The sequence below is a fragment of the Cricetulus griseus genome, chromosome 2 (assembly GCF_003668045.3).
Source record: "Cricetulus griseus strain 17A/GY chromosome 2, alternate assembly CriGri-PICRH-1.0, whole genome shotgun sequence".
Taxonomy (NCBI): domain Eukaryota; kingdom Metazoa; phylum Chordata; class Mammalia; order Rodentia; family Cricetidae; genus Cricetulus; species Cricetulus griseus.
In genome coordinates this window covers 199,739,358-199,760,504 of record NC_048595.1, presented here as the reverse complement: position 1 = coordinate 199,760,504, position 21,147 = coordinate 199,739,358, and the positions used below count along the sequence as shown (strand labels likewise).

General features: G+C 40.4%; 1 protein-coding gene across 4 annotated transcripts in view; it reads right to left on the bottom strand.

Moving 5' to 3' along the window:
* Diaph1 (diaphanous related formin 1) overlaps positions 1-21,147 on the bottom strand; it is a 92,973-nt gene that overhangs the window by 40,665 nt on the left and 31,161 nt on the right. For 3 of the 4 annotated variants that reach the window (XM_027398054.1, XM_035440173.1, XM_035440172.1), the window contains exons 2-18: positions 20,605-20,631; positions 18,970-19,125; positions 17,747-17,848; positions 17,280-17,410; positions 17,019-17,105; positions 15,989-16,052; positions 14,703-14,842; positions 11,816-11,924; positions 10,535-10,645; positions 10,257-10,375; positions 9,428-9,544; positions 8,437-8,552; positions 7,323-7,387; positions 5,436-5,615; positions 4,150-4,800; positions 3,363-3,477; positions 2,935-2,943 (exon numbers count right to left, since the gene is read on the bottom strand). In XM_027398054.1, coding sequence (XP_027253855.1) covers positions 2,935-2,943; positions 3,363-3,477; positions 4,150-4,800; positions 5,436-5,615; positions 7,323-7,387; positions 8,437-8,552; positions 9,428-9,544; positions 10,257-10,375; positions 10,535-10,645; positions 11,816-11,924; positions 14,703-14,842; positions 15,989-16,052; positions 17,019-17,105; positions 17,280-17,410; positions 17,747-17,848; positions 18,970-19,125; positions 20,605-20,631 — 2,299 coding nt within the window. The remainder of the gene's footprint in view (positions 1-2,934; positions 2,944-3,362; positions 3,478-4,149; positions 4,801-5,435; positions 5,616-7,322; positions 7,388-8,436; positions 8,553-9,427; positions 9,545-10,256; positions 10,376-10,534; positions 10,646-11,815; positions 11,925-14,702; positions 14,843-15,988; positions 16,053-17,018; positions 17,106-17,279; positions 17,411-17,746; positions 17,849-18,969; positions 19,126-20,604; positions 20,632-21,147) is intronic. The other variant, XM_027398055.2, reaches the window with a different exon arrangement.

The window sequence follows — 21,147 nt, the reverse complement described above, 5'->3', positions numbered from 1 at the left end:
GGTCTACTGGGGTGAGGATGACACAAGAAAACAGGAGAGACTAAAAGACAAAGCAGTGTTGAGGGAAGTCAAGTGTAACACACAATGCTGTGCTAGGAACGGACCATCAATTCTAGAGAGTACAATAAAATATTTTTGAAAACTTAGTTGGAAGACAGAATAAAAAACACACAGGCTCTTAAGAGACTGAAAAATGGGAGATGGAAAAGATTGGAGGCTGGTGCTTTCTGTGGCAATAAAAACATGGCATAATATTGCATTCTGTAGACCCTCAATATGTCAAGTCATGAAAAAGGATACTTACAAGCTCATTTTACACCACTGGAGAGAGAGGTAACAACACAAAATATACACATTACCATATAAGCTAGATCCCTTAAAACTCAGATAATGGGTAGATTTATGGTTTTAGATCACAAGGAACTTCACAAATGCTTTATGCTAATAGTTTCGCCCTCCTCAAAATCTAACACGCTAATAAGGACAGGCAAACAACCCCAGCAGGTGTGTGAACAGTCCCTCTGGCTCTAATACACATTTGGAAATAGAACAGACATCTTTCTGCCAAGAAACTCATTGACGAGGGGAAGTAGGTTGAGCTCTTACAATCTTGTTTCTAGAAGTTTAAGTGGCAGAAGCTGTGAACTTTCCTAACATTAGCTGGGCATAGTGTTGCACACCTGTAATCCCAGCACTCAGGACAGAGAGGCAAAACTTCCCTGTGAGGTCCAGGCCAGCCAGTGCTAAAACCCTGTCTCAAAAAAACAGCAACAGCAAAAGATTTGTGAATACTAATAAAGAAACCATTGGGTGAGTGCCACCTAGTGGTGGCACAGAAGAAAGTCACAGGGAAATGACAAATACCCTCTGTTCTTGCTGGGGTAGGGGTTATTGCCCCCTCCAAAGCCTCCTCCTGAAGCCTAAAGTCAAAATACAGTTATGCAGGAGCAGCAGAGGAGCCAGCTACCTACTGTTGCCCACACCCTGACTCCTGTATCAACAGCAACAAGCTGTAGAATAAAGCTGGATGTGGTCTAACTAACTAGAATACTGCTTCTTTTAATAAAGATGAAAATAAAATTTAACTACTGGATTATGTTCTCAAGGAGTTAAAAGGCAGGATCAACAGAGTCCATGATAAATGACTCTTGGCTGATCACAACAAACAAGGTGAGAATGTGGAAGAGTGACACCTTCCCAAACCTGAATTTCATACATGCCTTGCAAGGAATGAACTATGTAAATTCCCAATTTATAGAAAGAAAAGAGCTCAGCAACAAGAAAGTAAGTCTGAAAGAGAACCAGCCACATCCGCCTCTGGATAAGTTTCTGTCTCTTAGTAAGAGATGCATACACTCTTCCTCTTTTCTCTCCTCTCCCTTCACTTTCTTTGAGGTACAAGGATGGAGCCCAGGGCAAGTGCCCTACCACTTAGCCTCCCCTGCCCTTTTTTAAGTGCCTATTAGACTTGAACTGCAATTCTCCTGCTTCATCCTCCTGAGAAACTGGGATTATAGGTGTCATGCCAAAATGCTCAGCAGAAACAGATATTTTTGAACTTCAATAGAGCAGTGGCTGGAGGCATCTTTGACTACAGGAAGCAGGGTTGTAGATTTTTTTCTTCACTGCCTATTCTTAGAGGAGCTGATAGGTATAAAAGAATTTTTAAGTATCAGTACAACATATAGGGTATACAGACACATTTAACAAACAGCATAAAGAAAGTCAGGTTTAGAGTGTAAGGAAGTAATATAAAGAAAATTTAATGCCCACAAACTTCCCTATCAATACTGGCCATCTGGCAGATGGAACACCTCAGCAGGTTCTCTACTATAGTAGACAAGCATGACTTATTTCTCTACCTGGACTAGTTTTGCTAGAGTTGAACACATTACCATCAGAACATAGCTCTTCCCTAACCCTATACACACACAGCAACTAATCAGCTTTCCCTGATCTAATGTTTCTGCTTACACTCACAAGACATCACTGCCAACCAAAGGATGAAGTTATGCTAAAGCAGCTGCAGTCTCTGGGTATTTAAACTTTCCAAGGTCCCTAGGAAAAGCAGACTTCTGGCAAGCAAAGGTCTAGAACAAAACTCAAAAGTCATAGTTTGAACTCACTATGTGGTTTAGAATGCTATTTAAACCACATCTCCATGTCACTTGTGAGGTGGAATATTGAGAGCACAATAATGAGTACTTATCTCCTCACTTGTATAATTAGTATTAAGACTGAAATTTGGAAACTAACACTTGTTTCGGTGTTGGAATTAAATTGGGGGCTGGAAATGTAGCTCAGTGGAAAGTACTTTGCATAAAACCCTGGGTTCAACTTCCAGCACCACAGAAAACCCCTCTAACACAGCATACTGAACTGAGTCAATATTCAGTCTGGTACTCAAAACTAATTCTGAAAGGATTAAGGACCAAGGTCTTTTACTGATGTCTCTGTACATCACTAGAAACAAAGTAAACATGGTGTTATATAGTAGAGATCTAGGTCCTCCTTCTGTCTCAAAATTTAAGAGCTCAAGTCTCTTCCCTGATAAAAATCTAAAAGTCCTAAAATAAAGGCAAGCATACTGAAGGTAAAAAAAAAAAAAAAAAAAAGAATGTATTAGAAACCATGGACTAGAAGTCACAGCACTGGGGGTTTGGTAATATAACCCCAGAAAAGACCTCTAACTGTTCAGTCTGTACTTGCTATAGCAGAGAAGAAACACAATCTACTGTTTCATAAGATTTCACTGTGGACCAAACAGGGAACTCATATATGAAGCTTCTACTTGAACCAACTTGTTAGCACTATCACTGTGGGTCTGTGTGTGTGTGTGTGGGGGGGGGTAGCAAATTTCCATCCTTTACATTTATTTAATCCTTTTCTCTAATACTCAACAGATCCAGATAAAAGGCTCTTTTGCATTCTTACCTTTGGAAGCTGCAGGAACCAAGAAGGGCCAGGAGGGAAAAGCATCAGATATTGGAAAGAAACAGAACAGGAATCACACATGGATCTTGGTTATTGTAGACAGTTGCAGCTCAGCCACCCAACTTGTCCAAACTACTCGATAACCTTACTAATTAAATACTCTGGTCTGGAGACAATATTTTAAGACAGAACCATAATCCATTCAAGTTAACTATCAAAATGGGCCTAAGCTTTTAGTACCTTGTATCCCTGTTAGGATACTGGCACAAAACAGCAATTCTCTTTCCTAGCCCCAGGAACCCCATAATACAAAAATATTCTCATTTCCTTGGAATGGGAAACTGAATGTCTCTTCTTCCCAACCCCATTCTACCCTCTCCAGGGAAGGAAAAAAATTCTCCCTGTCTGGAACTAAAGAGAGCACTCACTCTTGGTCTGGGCAGAGAAGGCAAGGGTAAGTTTGGCAAAAAGCTCGTTGTTCTCAAAGCGGTCCTCCTTCACCTTTGTCCAGAAGCAGTCCTGGGAAAGGTCCTCAGCCATGAACTATATAAACAGACAGGTGATAAGAGCTATTGGGCTGAACTCTGAACTCCCTGTGCTAGAAAAATGTCTCCAATTATTAGCAATGTTGACCAGCCTATGACTAACTCAGGACACAGACAGTAGCTGGCAGTGCCCTTCATGGGAGATCTGGAGATAATGTTTCTGGTTTGTTTACTGGTAACTAGTCAAGAATCAAAATCAGTTACACTGATCTTCCTCCTAATTCCAAATCTTCTATTTCCACAAGCATTAAAGCCTTTTTTCCAATGTTCCTTGCTTGATGTTTTCCCCATCAATCTGGCTACATTTAACTTAGTTTCTAGAAGCAAAAGATTGACCCAACCAACCACAGGGGCCACACACGCATCATGGGCTGTACAAGCGTAATTTCAGTCATTTGCACCCGAGTGAAGTGACAACTGTCAACTACCATAGTACTCATTTTATCAGAGTAAAGGCCAAATATATTAAGATAGGTTAAGTTTAATTAAAATATATTCCCATTGGGCCCACAGATCATTCTGTGGTAATAACTGAAATAGAGATGTTATATAAACATAAACACAAGTACAACTTGAAGGACAGATATAAGCCCTAAAGTGGGTAGCCTACGCACACACAAAAATAAGTCAAGAAAAGTAGTTTAAGATCTAATGTTGGAGAAAAACTTACCTTGGACCAATTTGGCCTCCGGAGCTGCACCTCTGGCTTATAAACTTTTTTAGGTGTTAATCCAAATGGCAGAACGGGGACTGCAGGAACCCCAAATCCAAAGGGGGGAGGTGGAGGCATGCCCATTCCAGGTGGAGGTGGAGGTGGAGGCATGCCAGGGCCTCCAGGCAAAGGGGGAGGTGGGGGAGGCAGTCCCGGTCCTCCTGGCAAGGGAGGAGGTGGGGGGGGCCCGGGAATCCCAGCGGAAGGAGGGAGAGCTGGTACACTAGCACTGCCAGGCAAGGGAGGAGGAGGGGGGATAACACAACCTCCAGGCAGAGGAGGGGGAGGGGGGATAACACAACCCCCAGGCAGAGGCGGCGGCGGGGGAATAGCAGTACTGCCAGGCAGAGGAGGGGGAGGGGGTACAGAAGCACCCCCAGGCACAGGAGGAGGCGGGGAGATGGCAGCGACCCCAGGCAGAGGAGGGGCAGGAGGTGGAAAGGTACCTCCAGGAAGAGGAGGTGGGGGTGGGGGTGGTGGAATAACAGTGCCAGGGCCGCCAGGCAGAGGAGGGGCAGGGGGAACAGCAGCACTGCTAGAAACAACCACAGCAGAGAGAGAAGCCATTTCCTTCTTGGCATCTTCTAGTTCTTTTGACAGCTTGGCAACCTAAAGAAGCAACACAGAAGAAGCACTTCTCACCCCACTTCAAAGACTACTGGAGCTGAAAAGGACCGAAGAAACCACTTAGTCCAAATTTCTGTTCAACCATAGATGGACTGAGTGACTGATCACACGATTCTTCTTAAAGTCACACTGACACTTAGTAGGAGAGTAAAACTAGACCTCAAGTCTTTGTGTTCTTGGTTTTAGTGTGTTTTGAGTTTGACAATAAAACTGAAGTATGTGCTATGCAGGTATTCCCACAGCTGTGCAAATGATCAAGTTAGCAGTATTACAGTATTACTAAGCATTTGTACCTGCAGAGAAAGGAGAATGAAGGTGTCATAGAAGCATAAACTAAGTTGGATGGGCAAATAAGCCAATAGTTTACTGTTTACTCCCAAATGCATTATTTCTGGATTCTGCCATAAGTAACTTTTACCATTCTTTATTGTTTTCTAAATGTTTTGTCTTATATACTATCCTCCCAAACAAGACTAAAACCAGTAAATGACTGTTACAACACTCAACCATCTACCTGATGATCCAGCTGCTCTTCCCTAGCATAGGGAACCTATGACCAGCACAGCTGAGCTATGGAGGGCAGCTGCAGGCACACCGCTGTCCTGCTCAGACATTACCTCTCCCGTCAGCTTGGACACCTCCACTTCCAGATCTTGTTTTTGTGTAGCAATCTGCTGTTTCTCAGAATCCAATGCATCCTTTTCTCCTTGAAGATCCAGAAGTTTCTGCTCAAAGTCATTTTCCATCTTCTTCATTTCTACTTGTAACTCATGCCGGGCTGTTAACTCAGAGTCCAACTAAAGAAGGAAAAAAAAATAAAAAAAAAAAATCAGGCTTCCAGTGATCTTTCTGTCATCACCTCAGCTGTCAACACAACACAAACCTACAGTCAACTGGGAAGAGGAAACCTCAACTGAAGAATTGCTCATATCAGACTGGCCTACGGTCATGTCTGTTAGCATCTTCCTAACTGCTAACTGATGCAGAAGGGTTCAGTCCACTGTGGGCTGTGACATCCCTAGGCAGGTAGAACTGGGATGTGTAACAAAGATAGCTAGCTGATCAAGCCAATGGTAAGAGGCCTGTAAGCAGCATCCCTTAGTGTCTACTTCAAGATCCCGTCTTTGCTTCCCTTGATGACAGACTATCAATCGGAAGATGAAATACACCCTTTCCTCTCCAAGTTGCTTTAGGTCACAGTGTTGACCACAGCGAAAGCAAACTAGGATACTATTCATCTTAGTTAGGAGCATACGGGCTAGTTCCTATAATTTACTATTGTGTCTCAACACCACTCTATACAGCTTACTGATTCACCTAAGTTAATACTTGGAAAAGAAGAGACCAATATGATCTTGACTTTAACATCAAAGTTAAAGGGGGAGGAGACAAGAGATCATGTTCATAGTCTTCCTAGTCTTATGGCTAGACAACAAAGCCAGCTAATCTCTGAAAGACCTTTAACCATGTCCTGGTTAGTTTTATGTCAACTTGACACAAGCAAGAGTCATCAAAGAGGAGGAGCCTCAATTGAGAAAATGTCCCTATAGATAGACAGTGGTAGGGCAGCACTCAGGAGGCAAAGAAAGGCAGAGTTCGAGGCCAGTCTGGTCCAAAGAGTGAGTTCCAAGACAGCCAAGGCTACAGACAGAAATCCTATCTCAAAAGACCAAAAAAAAAAAAGAAAAAAAAAAAAGAAAAAAAGAAAGGGCCCCTGTAAAATTGGGCTATAGTCAAGCCTGTGGGACATTTTCTTAATTAGTGACTGATGTGGAAGGCTCAGTCCATTTTTAGGCAGGATCACCTCTGTAGGCTGGTGTTTCTGGCTTCTTTTAAGAATGCAGGCTAAGCAAGCCATGTAAGTAGCAAGCCTCATGGCCTCTGCATTAGCTCCTGCCTCCAGATTCCTGTCCTGCATGAGTCCCTGTCCTGGCTGCCTTTGATGATGAACTGTTACATGGAACCGTGAGTGAAACAAACCCTTTCCTCCCTAAGTTGCTTTTGGTCATGGTGTTTCAGTAAAGCAACAGTAACCCTAACTAAGACAAACCAGGACAGCTGCCTTGCCCAATTCCAGCCACAGCAGGAATCCTTAATTACTACAGAGATGAAAGGAATTGAGAAATATTCCAGTTCCTACCACTCCTAGAGTAAGACTTAAGATGCACACTTACACAGAGTATCATCTGTCTTTGCTGACTTGCCTGGTAGCCCAAGAATGTTGTAAGATCTCCTCTAGTTTCTCATTTCATATCAACACCCTCTTTCCCACTAACAAGATTTCCTCACAGGAACTTTAGATTCTGAATGCTTTCAAAATATCACAGACAATTCTGTCTCACAATTCTGTCAAAAAACAATTATCTTCAAAGAAAAATATATACCCCAAGTTTACTTGTGTGTGTGTTTTTCATATAAGCATACTCGGGGATAACATTAAAAACTGAACTGAAGTTTTCTCACATGATAAGCAAGCACTCTAGCACTGATCCCCTCATACACACCTTTTTTTCCAGCTCTGTAGCTTTGGCCTCGGATTTTTCCACCTTTGTTTTATCAATCATTTGATCTGAAAAGAAAAAACAATTTGATCTGAAAACAACTCAGTAAGTAAAGTTCTCAGTTTCCCAAGCCTGCACCTCTGCTCCTAAGCCTCCAATATACTCAAGGGCAGTTATCTATCCTTTTTTGTTTGTATGTTTGTTGAAACAGGGTTTCTCTGTGTAACATTTCTAGCTGTCCTGGAACTCGCTTTGTAGACCAGGCTGGCCTCGAACTCACAGCAGGATCCATCTGCCTGTGCCTCCCGAGTACTGGCATTAAAGGTGTGTGCCACCACTTCCTGGCTTAGTTACTTGTCTGTTCTTTTGTTGCTGTTACTCTTAATGTTCTACACTAGAACAAGAAATGCAAGTTTCAATTAAATTCAATTTACACTTTTAAATTTTCTGTATATAGCTGTTTTATTTATTTTTTGGTTTTTCGAGACAGGGTTTCTCTGTGTAGCTTTGGAGCCTATCCTGGCACTCTCTCTGGAGACCAGGCTGGCCTCGAACTCAGAGATCCGCCTGCCTCTGCCTCCCGAGTGCTGGGATTAAAGGTGTGCGCCACCAACGCCCAGCAGTTGTTTTACTTTTTGTGTGTACATGAGTGTATATGTATGTGTTGAGTATAGGCATGTGTAAGTAATATGTGTGGAAGTCAGATGACAACTATCAAGAGTGGTTCTTGCCACTATATGGAATCTGGGGCAAACTCAGGTCCTCAGGCTTGCATGCAAGTACCTCTACTTACTGCCGCCTTGGTGGCCCTCAAGCTATGATTTCTAAATGCAAGGTAAGGAAATTACATGAAGAATGCCTGTGTGACATTTGTGATTCTGAAACTGTTTCCGGGTCAGAGAACAGCTGAAGTCTCTGCAAAAAAACAGTGTATAAGAAAGGGCAAGATTTTCAATTTGTGTAGAAATAAACTAAAGAGACTACATAATACTAGCAAAGAGAGTACTGAGAAAGAACATAAGTAGGGACAAGAGTGATTTCTTCTTTCATCGAAAGAAGAAAACAAAGGGTAGAAGCACTGAGTGTTTTGACAAGCCAAGTAGGAAAGCATGCTTACCAATCAATCCCTCAATATCAATCTGGAGGTGCCGGCACTTGAAGTCAGGATCCGTCCCATTCTTATGTAGAACTATCTGAGAAACACATTCTTCAATCAATTTATAGTACTGTGGCCTATTAAAGAAACAAAACAGACTTATCAAAAGGAAATCAAAGTGTAACTTCCAGAAGTATTCTGGATCAAGAAAGGTAACTGCTTTGACAATCAAAAGAATTAATAAGTATTCTAAAAAGAGCTTTGGTGAAGCTAGTAGAAGCACCACTGCTGTGCTAGGGAATTCTCCTATTCCAGATAGGCTTTTATTCTTTCTACTTCAGATATTCAACAGCCCCTACAGGCTGGAACTGTAGTACAGTGGTAAAACATGAATGCCAACGTGTGTGTGTGTGTGTGTGTGTGTGTGTGTGTGTGTGTGTGTGTGTGCGCGCGCGTGCGTGCGCGCGCACGCGCGCGCGCACATGTATAAAAGTGCCCAAAGAGGTCACAAGTGTCAGATGAATTACAGGTGGTTTGTGAAGCTGATGTGAGTGCTAGGAACTGCTGGGTCCTCCACAAGAACAGTGTGCATGTTTAACTACTGAGCTGTCCCTCCATCCCAACATGCTTTCTTAACATCTGCTTCCCAGTGCCAATACTTTCACATCTAAATAAGCAGTCAGACTTGATTCTTATGATCCTTCTTGTGCTACTACTGATCTCTACTTCCAGGAAACCAGGAAGAATTTTAGGTTACCATCTCTCTTTACTGTCATCCTTACCCACTCCTTTCTAAGGGTATTTTACTTGATACACAATGACCTATTGTATAGAGGCGCCTTTCAGCTGAATTAAAACAGTTGATGTGGATCAAACAGTTGACAACTTCCTTTAGATCTGTGACTAGCAAACCTAACCCACAGACTTTTTAAACTTTCTAGAACAATCTTTGAACTTAAAGATGATGCTTTTCCACTTAGACTCAAAATTTCCCACAGGTATATCGGCTTACCTAGCTTCATAATCATTTCGGACCAATAAGAGATGCTGCAGGATAGACAGGAAGTGTGGCTCTGCCTTTGAATCTTTCACTGTATTTAAAAGAATCTGGAAGACTTCACCAAAGTCAGTAGAAAGGACAGGCTAAGGAAATCAAACATTTAGAAGCTGTTTGATAGGTGACTTACTCGAGGAAAAGTTGCAAGATGCCACTTCCACTCTAAGAGCTGTTCCTAAAACATCACTAGTTCCTTTAACCAAGAGCGCTAACTATCCATAGACACAGGGTTCCTAGTACTTAGCTTGAAGATTTAAGACAAAAACTAAAAATAGAACCACCTCAAAGTTACCTGTGGCAGATAATCAAATACTAATAGTAATATTGCTCATCAGTCCAAAGAGTTCTACATAGCACCCATCTCGGCAAGTTATCATGTTCTAGGAAACATACAGATTTGGATGGATGCTTTAGGATGTGAGGGCAATCTTGTTGTAACATCTGTTACTTTATCACTTCACTGACTGCCAGGTTAATGGATGCTTTCATGTTAAAAAGATCACTTTTACTGGTTTTTTTGATTTATGCTGGACAACAATATGAAGACACCAGCTTTATTTATTAAAAATTAAAAAACAATATTTTTTGAGACAGGGTCTCTCTATGTAGCCCAAGATGCTCTGGAGCTCGCTATGCACACCAGGCTGTCCTCAAACTCAAGATACCTCCTAAGTGCTCAGGGACAAATGCAAGGCATGTGCCAACACACCCAGCCTTATGCCCTATTCTAGGTCATCATTTCCCACACTATTTCATAATTCAGTCATCAGTCATAAAAGGATATTCCATCTCCATGCGGATATCATCCAGTCGTCCCTTCAGGTCAAAGAAATCTTCCTCCGCTTGTTCATCAAACACAGATAGCTGTACTCTCATATCATCATTTTCAATCTCCCGAAGCTCCTGGCAACGATAGAAGAAATCAGGGAATCCTATGTGCCTAGAAATCCAAACCTTCCAACCTAGTGCTTAAGCTGAAAATCAGAATCACCTCAGGGATGATCGGGGCTGTGTGGGCAGGAAGGAACAATCCAGCCTTTCTAATGCAACATTTTATCTTACCTGCAACACCTGATGCAGCCCCAAACGCATCAGTTCACTTCGAATGTGAACTCGGAAGTCAAGTTCTTCTGCGGGAGTGATGAGAGCATTGATCAGCTGTAGGCATCCCACCTGAAATAAGCAAATCCAGCTGCTATGTCAACATTAAGTCTTATAGATAGGGATTCCATTATTTATATACATTCTGAAGCTCCATAAAAGATACATAATAAAAACTATATAGGAAAGACCATTTTACTAGAGCAACAAAACATTGTTGAGTGCAAGTCTAGAGTACTTAGCATATAAATGAATCCAAGGATCTAACCTTGACTTTCCTAAGGTGCTAATAAATAACTGGTTTATCCCCCCAATATCACAAGGAGGAAAAAGTAGTTCTTTGTTTTTTAGAGAAAAAAAATCATTTTCTTCAGAGGAGGGAAAAAAAAACACTAAAATATGAAAAACATAGTTGAGAACAACTATTATTTTTATTAAAATCTTTTTTTCAATTATGTGTGCATTAATGTGTGTTTGTGAATGCACACATGAATGCCAGTGTTCAAAGAGGCCAGAGCGCCAGTTGGTGGTAGCAGCACACCCCTTTAATCCCAGCACTTGGAAAAGCAGAGACAGGTGGACCTCTGTGAGTTCAAGGCCAGACTGGTCTACAAAGCAAGTTCTAGGACAGCCAGAACTGTGACACAGAGAAATTCTGTCTCAAAAAGCAAAAAAAAAAAAAAAAAGGCCAAAGTTGTCAAATACCCCTGGAGCTGGAGTTACAGGCAGTTGTGACAAGGGTACTGGGAACTGAACTTGAACATGGGCCTCTGGAAGAGCAATATATGCTCTTAACTGATGAACCATCTCTCTAGCCCCTATATAGTCTATTAAAAGACCAAATGATACTAGACATGGTGGTACAGACCCCATGCTTCAGGAGTCAGGAAGATCACCAATGCCTGCCTGGGTAATTAACACATGTGTAATCCCAGGACTTGGGAGGTAAGAGGATCAGATATGTCTAGCCTAGACCATATAATGAGCCTGAAGCCAGTCCAGACTATAATACAAAATAAAAATATCTTAAAATAAAAAAAATAAAATTAAAAAAATAAAATAAAAAAATAAAAAGGAGCTCCTTGTTCAGTGGTAGTTCAGAAGTAGGGGACTTACCCAACACAAGCAAAAACCTAGGTTCAATTTCCCATACCACAGAAAAATGAACAACAAACCAATTCTGGTCTTTGCATTTTGAATTCTATTCTATGTTCACCAAGTTTTAAGGGTGTATATACATACTTTGAGTGCAATTGAGGTCCCACTTTTTAATCCATCCAGCAGTGGCTGGAAGCGTTCAACCTCATCCATTTCAGCTCTCTCTGTCATTGCCTCCAAAACTCGTTCATTCCTGTCCAAGATAAAGGAAAGCGAATTGCCCAGGTACACTGACACAGACATGGATAGATTTGACAGGAAATAAACCAATTAGGAAACAAGACATTATCAATGCTTCAGGTTTCTGAAATTATTCTCTTAATTCCCCTAGACACTAGAATCTGATAATAGAAATGGACTATCTTTTAAGAAAATAATTTCCTAAAACCCTTCCTAGACTCCTAACCATGAATACAAAATTAAGACCTCTGAGCTACGAAATATAAATTAATCTTTTTAAGGACCATTTAATATTAAGAGTACTGATCAATTTCTAATACACATTACAAGTGGTCCACTTCTAGTAATCTATCCAAAATAAATACATAAATGCAGTAGAAACTATGTATAGAGATGTTTGTTATGGCATCATTGGTAATGGAAAAAAATCTTATCTACAAATTCAGAATCTGCTTAAGTATACTTAAAGTCTAGAAATAGAAGAAATGTTAAATAAATGAGAAAGAGGGCAGAAATCAGTTTGTAGTATTTTATATACATACAAACCAAATGCTACATGACCACAAAAAATAGTAAAGTAAGTTTATTAAGTACCATTAAAGAATGATGTCCAAGCTGGGCGTTGGTGGTGCTTGCTTTTAATCCCAGCACTCGGGAGGCAGAGGCAGGTGAATCTCTGTGTGCTCAAGGCCAGCCTGGTCTACAGAGTGAGTGCCAGGATAGGCTCCAAAACAGTACAGAGAAACCAAACATACAAACAAGCAAAAGAATGATGTCCAAAATCTACTGTTAAATAATCAAGCTGAGGCTGAATATGGTGGCGCACACGTGTAACTCCAGGACTCGGGAGGCTGAGACTAGAGGATCATACATGTCTAGTCTGGACTATATATATAATGAGTTTGTGGCCAGCCCATACTACAGAACAATTCTGCCTTAAAATACCTAAAAGAGAAGTGGGGGGAGCTGGGAAAAAAGAGGGGCTATGATTTTACTTTTGTTAAACCAACACTTCCAAATAAAGAAAAATCTGTTTTATACATGTAATAGTTTATGGGCATAAACTATCATTTCTCAGCTCTAAGACCGCAAAATTTCTAAGAATCAAGGAAACAATGTTTATTCAAGACATTAGCAATGGTTCTTTTCAAAGCAGGATTTGGGGAAGGAATGGGCTGTTAAAACTTTACTTCATATACTTTTAATACTGTTGGATTATTGAGATAATGAGATGCTTCTAAAATTAAATATACATATGACAATAAAAAAACAAACTTTTGTTCCAGGTGAAACAGATGAAGATGTAGCAAATAAGCTATACTGACTGGTTTTTTATGTCAACCTGACATAAGCAAAATTCATGTGAGAGGAAGGAACTTCAATTGAGAAACACTTCCATAAGATGGGCTGTGGGCAAGCCTGTTAGGCATTTTCTTAATTAGTGATTGATATGGGAAGGCCCAACCCATAGTAGGTGGGACCACCCCTGGGCTGGTGGTGCTGGGTTCTGTAAGAAAGTAGGCTGGGCAAGCCTCTGCATCAGCTCCTGCCTGCAAGGTTCCTGCCCTGGCTTCTGTCAATGGACTCTAAATTGGGGTATGTAAGCCAAATAAATCCTTTCCTCCCCAAGTTGCTTCTGGTCATGGGGTTCCATCACAGTAACAGTAACCCTATTTAACATATAAGCCTGTTTGCTACTCCTTGTTTTAAAATTTATTACTTTATGTGAGTGTTCTGCCTGTGTGTATGCCTGTGTATTATGTGCATGCCTGGTGCCCAGATATGAGAAGAGGACACTGGATTTCCTGGAAATGAAGTAACAGGTAGTTGTAAGCCATCATGTGGGTGCTGGGAATAGAACCTGGGTCCTCTAGAAGAATAACCAGTGTTCTTAACCCCTGAGCCATCTCTCTGTCCCCTTATTACACTTCAATGGACACTCACATCAGTCATCATCATTTAGGAAGCTTAATTTTTTTACATGTGTGTGTGTGCGCACATGTGTGTGTGTGTGTGTGTACATAGGCATGTGCATGCACATGCATAAATCAGAGGACAACTTATGGGAGTCAGTTTTTGAATTTGCCATGTAGACCCCTGGGATTAAACTCAAGTCATCATGCTTAGCAGCAGGTGCCTTTACCCTCTGAGTCATTTCACTAGCCTTTTCTCTTTTTAATTAAAGAATTACATTTGTATTTGTGTATATGTGTGTACATGTATGTGCATTTGTGTACCTGTGTGTGTTATGACATGCGTCATGGTGTGTTCATGGAAGTCAGAGTTACTAGGATTTATTCTCTCCTACTACGGTGGGTCCTAAAGTGCCTTTATTCAGAGTTATCTTGCCAGCTACAATCTTTTCTTAAATCAGCTTGACTATTTTTGTTCAAAATGCTTTAAATCATGTCTTATAGTTAAAAGATACTTTGGAATATTTGCATATACAAAATGAGTTTATCTGGGGATGATATTCAAGCCTTAACATGAAACTCCCACCTTATAGCCCAAAGGTAATTTTATACAGTATTGCTACTATTACTGTACACATAACCAAGTTTCACAGTATGGAATTTTCTACTTGTAGTATCATGATGGTATCAAAAGTTTCTGTTTGAAGTATTATGGATCTTCAAATACTCTACCTGCACCAAGATCCTAACATTCACTTCTGAGAAGAAATATGGCCTTACTACTTAGCCTCTAAGACCAAGAGGACACTGAAATAACTTTCCTCTATGCTACAAGAAGATAGTAAAATGAAAATGCAGAAATAATTCAGGTCACATACATGTCCTCTGGCTGTGGTAGGATACAAAGAGCAGACAGCAACTTAGCTGCATCAATCATCATATTGGGAACAGCAGGATCCATGGCTCTGACCAGCAGTAGGATTCCTTCTTCTGTCTCCAACATGGTTTTGATTCCAAACTGGTAAGACAAGAACAAAGGAGGGAGGCTTAACAACAACACACATAAACAAGGACATGTTCAGAACTTTTTAATGAGTAGAGTGTTATCTCCTTAAATACATGTAAGAATCTTAACTCCCGAGAACCCTAGAATGTATCCTCTTGGGATATAGTCATTGCAGATAAGATAGGCTAAATGACAATGAAGTCACATTAGAGTAAGGCAGGTTCTTAATCCAGTATGCCTGGTCCCTATATAAGGGAGGAAATCTATACCCCCCCCCACACACACACAGAGACAGAGAGAGAAAACACATCACAAGAACATGAAGCAGAAATAAGAATATGCATCCATAAAGCAGTGCCAATAAGCTATTAGAAAACAGGAGAGAAACACAGAACACACTCTCCTCCCAGACTCAGAAAGAACCTGCTCTGGCTGACATAGGATCTAGGACTTCCATTCTTCAGAACTGAGACAACAAATTTTTGTTGTTTAACACACCCACTTTGTGGACTCTAGAAACTACCATAGTAGTAGAGAATATTTTCCCAATAATAGCTGAACAGAGAAGATTACAACAAAGTAAATTTCCTAAGACACACAACAAAATTTCGTGTCTACATAGTGAGTTCCAGTATAGCCAGGGCTGTATAGCGAGACCAGAACCTGCCTTTGAAATAAATAAATAAATAAATAAATAAATAAATAAATAAATAAATAAAAATTCTAAAGTAGGAATGAATATTCTGGAAGAAATAGCATACACCTGTAATCCCAGCACTTGGGAGGTGGAAGCAGGAGCAACAAGAGTCCAAATAAACTTAAGGGAAACTTGGACTTCCTAAGATTGGGACAGATTTAATGTAGGAAATCGAGAAGGAAATAAAGTAACCATTTCCAAACAATAACTACAGGTCAAATAACAAGATTAGTAAAAGAACGTAAAGTACACAAACACTCAGCCTACCCTATGAAACAAAAATTAGAACTAGGGGAAAGAATTCCATGGAAGTTCATACCCGTGGCAGTAAAGTACAGTTAAAGTATGGAAAGGAGAGTCAAAGCCTTGAGCCTCAGTTTCTCCATCTGGCAGACTGCTAACCAAGGATAAATAATGAAGATCTAGATGGTGGCTGGCGTCAAAATAGGGAAAAATCTCACCTTGTTGTTCATGAAAGCTTTCAAGCAGCGGATAATCTCATGCTGGTTCCGGCTGTCGTAGCTTCTGCACACAGAAAACATCACCAGTGAAGTTCTTTTATTTTATAACACATCCTCTTTCCATATAATTGTTCAATCTTGCACACAAAGACATTAGGAACATCTTCAACTAGCAGCTAAGTAGAATCTAACAGTTATGAATACAGCCCAGCATATTCATAGATGACAGCATTATGCTGTGATGTCAAAAGGCAGTACAGCTCTACATCACAAAGACTTGACCCAGAAACACTAACAAAAGTAATCAACTGGCTAATACACTTGCAATTTGAGGATTTAGTATTAAATTAAAACCTGCCAATTTGAGGTTGGGCATAACTCAATAGTACAACACTTGCCTAGTAAGTCCAAGGCCCTAAGTTTGAGTCCTAACACTATTAAAAAGTGTGTTAAGTGTGTAAATAAAACTCCATCCGTTAACTCCCTTTAGGCAGCTAGGTACTAAATTCTATCAAGATACTATCCTATCTATTACTCCTTGCCTAATAATTGAAAGGCTTCATATCGGAGAAAGTATACACAGACCCAATCCCTGGACTATTTGTCTCAGAAAAGATTCCCGAAGTATTGGGCACTTTGGATGGCAGCATAGCAGCCTAAAATGGTTTATGGTATTAAAGAATGTATCCTAATCCTGAAGACTACTGTAAAGCTAAACCCAAATTAATAAAGTATACTCCAAGAAAGACCAACAAGAGTAATGTGGCCCAAACCAGATCACATTACAGCTGAGATGAAATCAGACCCTCTTTCCAGACAGAAAAAGAACTGGAGACTAATAATCTTTATTGGTATAGATCTTCCTCCCGCTATACTCTCATCCTCTAATCTCCTCCACAATAAACTTCATTTTCATCTAACAGCATATTCCCCTAGTCCATGACTCTGAATTCAACTGATGTTATTTCCCTTAATGCAAACCCCATTCTGGCCCTCAATCTAGAAAATATAAAAACCCCAAATTTCTTACCCAGAAGTTTCCTCTTTCTCATCATGGAGTCGTTTGAGGATGTCCAATAAAGAGGCTAGGCCCTCAGCACCAAATGTCTGCACCCAACTGTAAGGAATCGATGAGAGGCAATGTAGTATCAACTTAAATCAATAAAGGCTCTTTGACAAATCTATCCTAGAAACCCTTTACTCCCAATCCAGACCTTTCTCATACTTCTCTACCTCCTTTGATTGTGAACTACAGCATAAGTTTCTGGAACTGTTACCTCAGAATTCTCACCTGACAGGGTTATTGTTGAGAGAGACTCGAAGGGACTCAAGGCAACTAAGCAGATGCATATCCCGCAAGCCTGACCTCAGCTCCTGTATGTACATCATGGCAGACCGAGAGCTCTCTTTCTGGTTCATGCCCTGGAAAGAGGCATATATAGAGAGAGGTCAGTAAACCCTGAGCGCCGTCATAAGTTTTGAGCTAATATTCATCAACACAGTTTAAAAAAAATACCAGGACAGACACAAACTACCAAATTATGTGAGATTCATAAACAGTTCATGAACTTAAGTATAAGTTGGAAAAAAAAGTATAGAAAGGTGGCAACTCAAATCAGAGTAACTCAAGAGTACGTTTATCTAACAGGGTTAGGCAGAACTAACTGATAGAGACACAGAACAGTCTATAAAACTAGCAGAATAAGCAGGTCCGGGGTAAGGATGCAGCCTCCTGTCAACAACTGCCCTAGAGCTTACAGCACTGGAAGTGTGCAAATACTGGGACACCATCTCCCTCTTGATGACAATGTCCTTCTCTCTCAAAGGCTGCTGTTTCTCCTCATTCAAGTTCATATCCACCTACAAAGGGAGGGAACAGGGAGACAAAGAGAAAAAATAAAGTTTTAAGTTTTTTTGGTTTTTTGGCAACACTATGTAGCCCAAGATGGCCTGAAGCGCACTATGCAGACCAGGTGTTATCTTAAACTCACAGAGATCCTCCTGCCTCTTGTAAGTTTTTAGTGTTTGATAAAGTATATTTATTATACTTAGTAATAAGTTGAACACATTAAACCATTAGGGAAAAAATGTGTTTTCTTCACTCCTAGAGGTTTAAGTTATGGTAACCAATAAAAAATTCCTCAGGGATAAAATCTAATTCATTTCAGTACAGATCCCCACAGACACCAACCTTGGTATGATACCTAAATGCTGGCATACATACATTCAACACTTTAAAATACACACACTTCTGATAGTTCCCCGGGAAACAACAGACTCTTGATACATTTTCTTTTGTATTACTGAGAGGAAACCATATATAATATTTTCTGCATTAAAGGCAGACCTTCATCTCTCCAGGACTGGAGAGCTGCTGTCATCAAAAAAAAAAAAAAAACCACTAACAAAATCTGCCCAAACTCTGAGGACTATTGCCTTATACTGGTTATTGCAGAATGTCTGCTCAAAGTGTACCTCTTCTGGAGACAGCAAAGTCACAACCATGCATAGCAAACAACTAAACCAACTTCAAAGGCCTTCTATTTGTAAGCTGGCTTTAGCATTCTCTTTCCAAACTCTCCACTAAACAGAGGACCTGGGCAAATGCTGCCTTTGTATTCTTCAGTTTCTTCTTTGTACAGAGCTCCCTGTGAATGTTTCCGCACTTCATCGTCTCTGACTTAGCCTCAAAGCGGTCACCACACTACCACAGGGCTTGGTCTACTCAGACTACATTTTTGTGGCTAGAGTAGTATCTCAGATATCAGTAACCAGATATTCCGAAGTTTAATGAACTGGAATTTACATATTTAGTCATTATTTCAAGGGATTAATATTAAAACATTTCACATTAAGCCTAGAATCCTTCATAGTAAACATCAACTTAGAGACCATACATTTAAAAACTACCAACCACAGTCAGACAAATGCCCATCAGTGCATGCTGAGAAGGCAGCGACATCACTTGGAAGGTGACTTACCAGCATCTGCTCAAAGAAGACGAGGACTTGTTCATCAGTAATGTCGTGCAATGGCTGCACAGTGGGGTCATCTCCATACATTGCAGAAGAGTTTCTGTGAGCAGAATTGGGCTTTTCCTTCTCCTTCTTAATCCTCATGCTGGTAAATCTCTCCAGCTAAGAAACAGAAAGAAGTATTAGCAGCTATCCACATTCCTCATCTAACAAACCAAACACCAAGTAGCCAACACTTTATCCTCGTACACCGGCTTAGTATTTTTAGTTTATGCAGTCAAGATTTATATGACTTAAAAAGGAAAAGTCATTTTTCCTCAGATCTAACACAGCATACTGACTTTATTCTCATATATAATAAAGTATAAGGGACAGAAAATGCTGCATTAAGGCTTCAAACCTCTCTAGGCTGGTGTAATGGCATAACCTTTAATCCCAGCACTCAAGAGGCAGAGCAGGTGGATCTCTGAGAGTTCAAGGCCAGGCTGGTCTACAGAGTGAGTTCCAGGACAGCCAGGGCTATGTAGAGAGACCCTGTCTCAAAAAAACCAAACAAACAAAAATTTAAAAGCTCTCTAAAAAGAAAACTGTTCTAAATTTCCCCTGCTATTTCTAAGCCTTCTATTTTGTATATTGTTCTATTTGTATTTTGTTCTATAAGGTATAGAACCAAAAGTATCTCATGTACAATTTTATCTCCATAAAATGTTCTTCGTGTCCTTCTAGCCACACAATAATAAATGTGGCTAGGGTCCATGAGGATATTTCCCTTCAAGAGGTATCTGTAACCACAGAATTTAAGATAAATAAGCCATATGGGATAAAGAAGCAGATGTCTTAAAAATCAAGAAGTATTCCTTACTCTCCCTTTTGTTCCATGGCACTTCAGATATGAAAATCGCCAGAGTTCAAAACATATTCATTCAAATCTCTTTGCATGACATCTACTCAGCAAAGAATACATTCTACTTTAGAGGTACATATGCTATTTCCCTGCTAAACAAATACTAATGAACCATCCTCAAACCTTAAATATAAATGCTCACAGTAAAAAGAGCCACCAAGGAGTGCAGCATTGGTGGGATAATGGTGAGCAGAACTGTCTTCTAAAAAGAGCCACTGAGTCAAGTATGGTGGCACACACCTGTAATCCCAGCATTCCAGAGGCTAAAACTGAAAAGTTCAGGCAGCCAGTGCCAATATCAAGTTCAAGGCTAACATGGGTTACATAATAAGGGACCCTATCTGATGGGGGTGGAAGAAGCAGTAAGCTTCAGCTTATCAGCTCAACACACCGAAAATATCAGTAACTGTATGCAAAAACAAAAACAAAAACCACTGTGGGGCTTCAAATGATGCCAGTGGCATCTAGAATGCAGATAGAATGCAGAAAGAGTTCTAGTTTAAAAACAACAAAAAAAAAAAAAAAAAAAAAAAAAAAAAACAAAAAACTGCCCAACTGTGGAAGGAAAACAAACAAAAAACCCACCAAGAAAAGCATGCAATGGGTTAAACAAGGTTAGAAAAGATCTGGGATATTCTGACCATGCTCCATTACAAGTAAAGTTACAGAAACTGGCCATTGTTAGGAGTAGAGGAAACGAGCCAGAACATGCACATGCCCAATACGTATTTCCTTACCTCATCTGCCATGAGCCGCTTCAAAGTCTAGGAAACAGAGAAAAAAGGAGGAGAAGAAAGACAGATCAGTGAAATATCAAGGAATCTCCCAACACCAGAGTGGTTGAAGGGAGAAAGGAAAAGAAAATAAACAGAAAGGCCTTAAGCTACCATCCACACACTAACAGATTTCTGCCAAATCTGCCAAATCTGTGGCTTAGTACAGGCTCTGGTAAGGGGCAAGAGAAGTTATAAGCACAGTAACATAAGATTTAGGTGGGAGGGGGAGAAGGGGGGTGGAGAATTGAACAGATCCTAAAACCATGCCCAACCAACTCATGAGATGTGTTCAATTTCATTAGTAAACAAGGAAACACAACATAGAATCACACTGAAGCCTGGCCTAGTTGTGCAAACCTGTACCACTACTTCCTAGCTACTTGGTTGGCTAAGGCAGGGATATTGTGAGTTCAAAATCTGTGTGGGCTACAAAGTGAATCCAAGGCAGACCCAAGAAACATAGTAAGTCAAAACTTGAAAAGGGAGGGAGATGAGGCTGGGTTA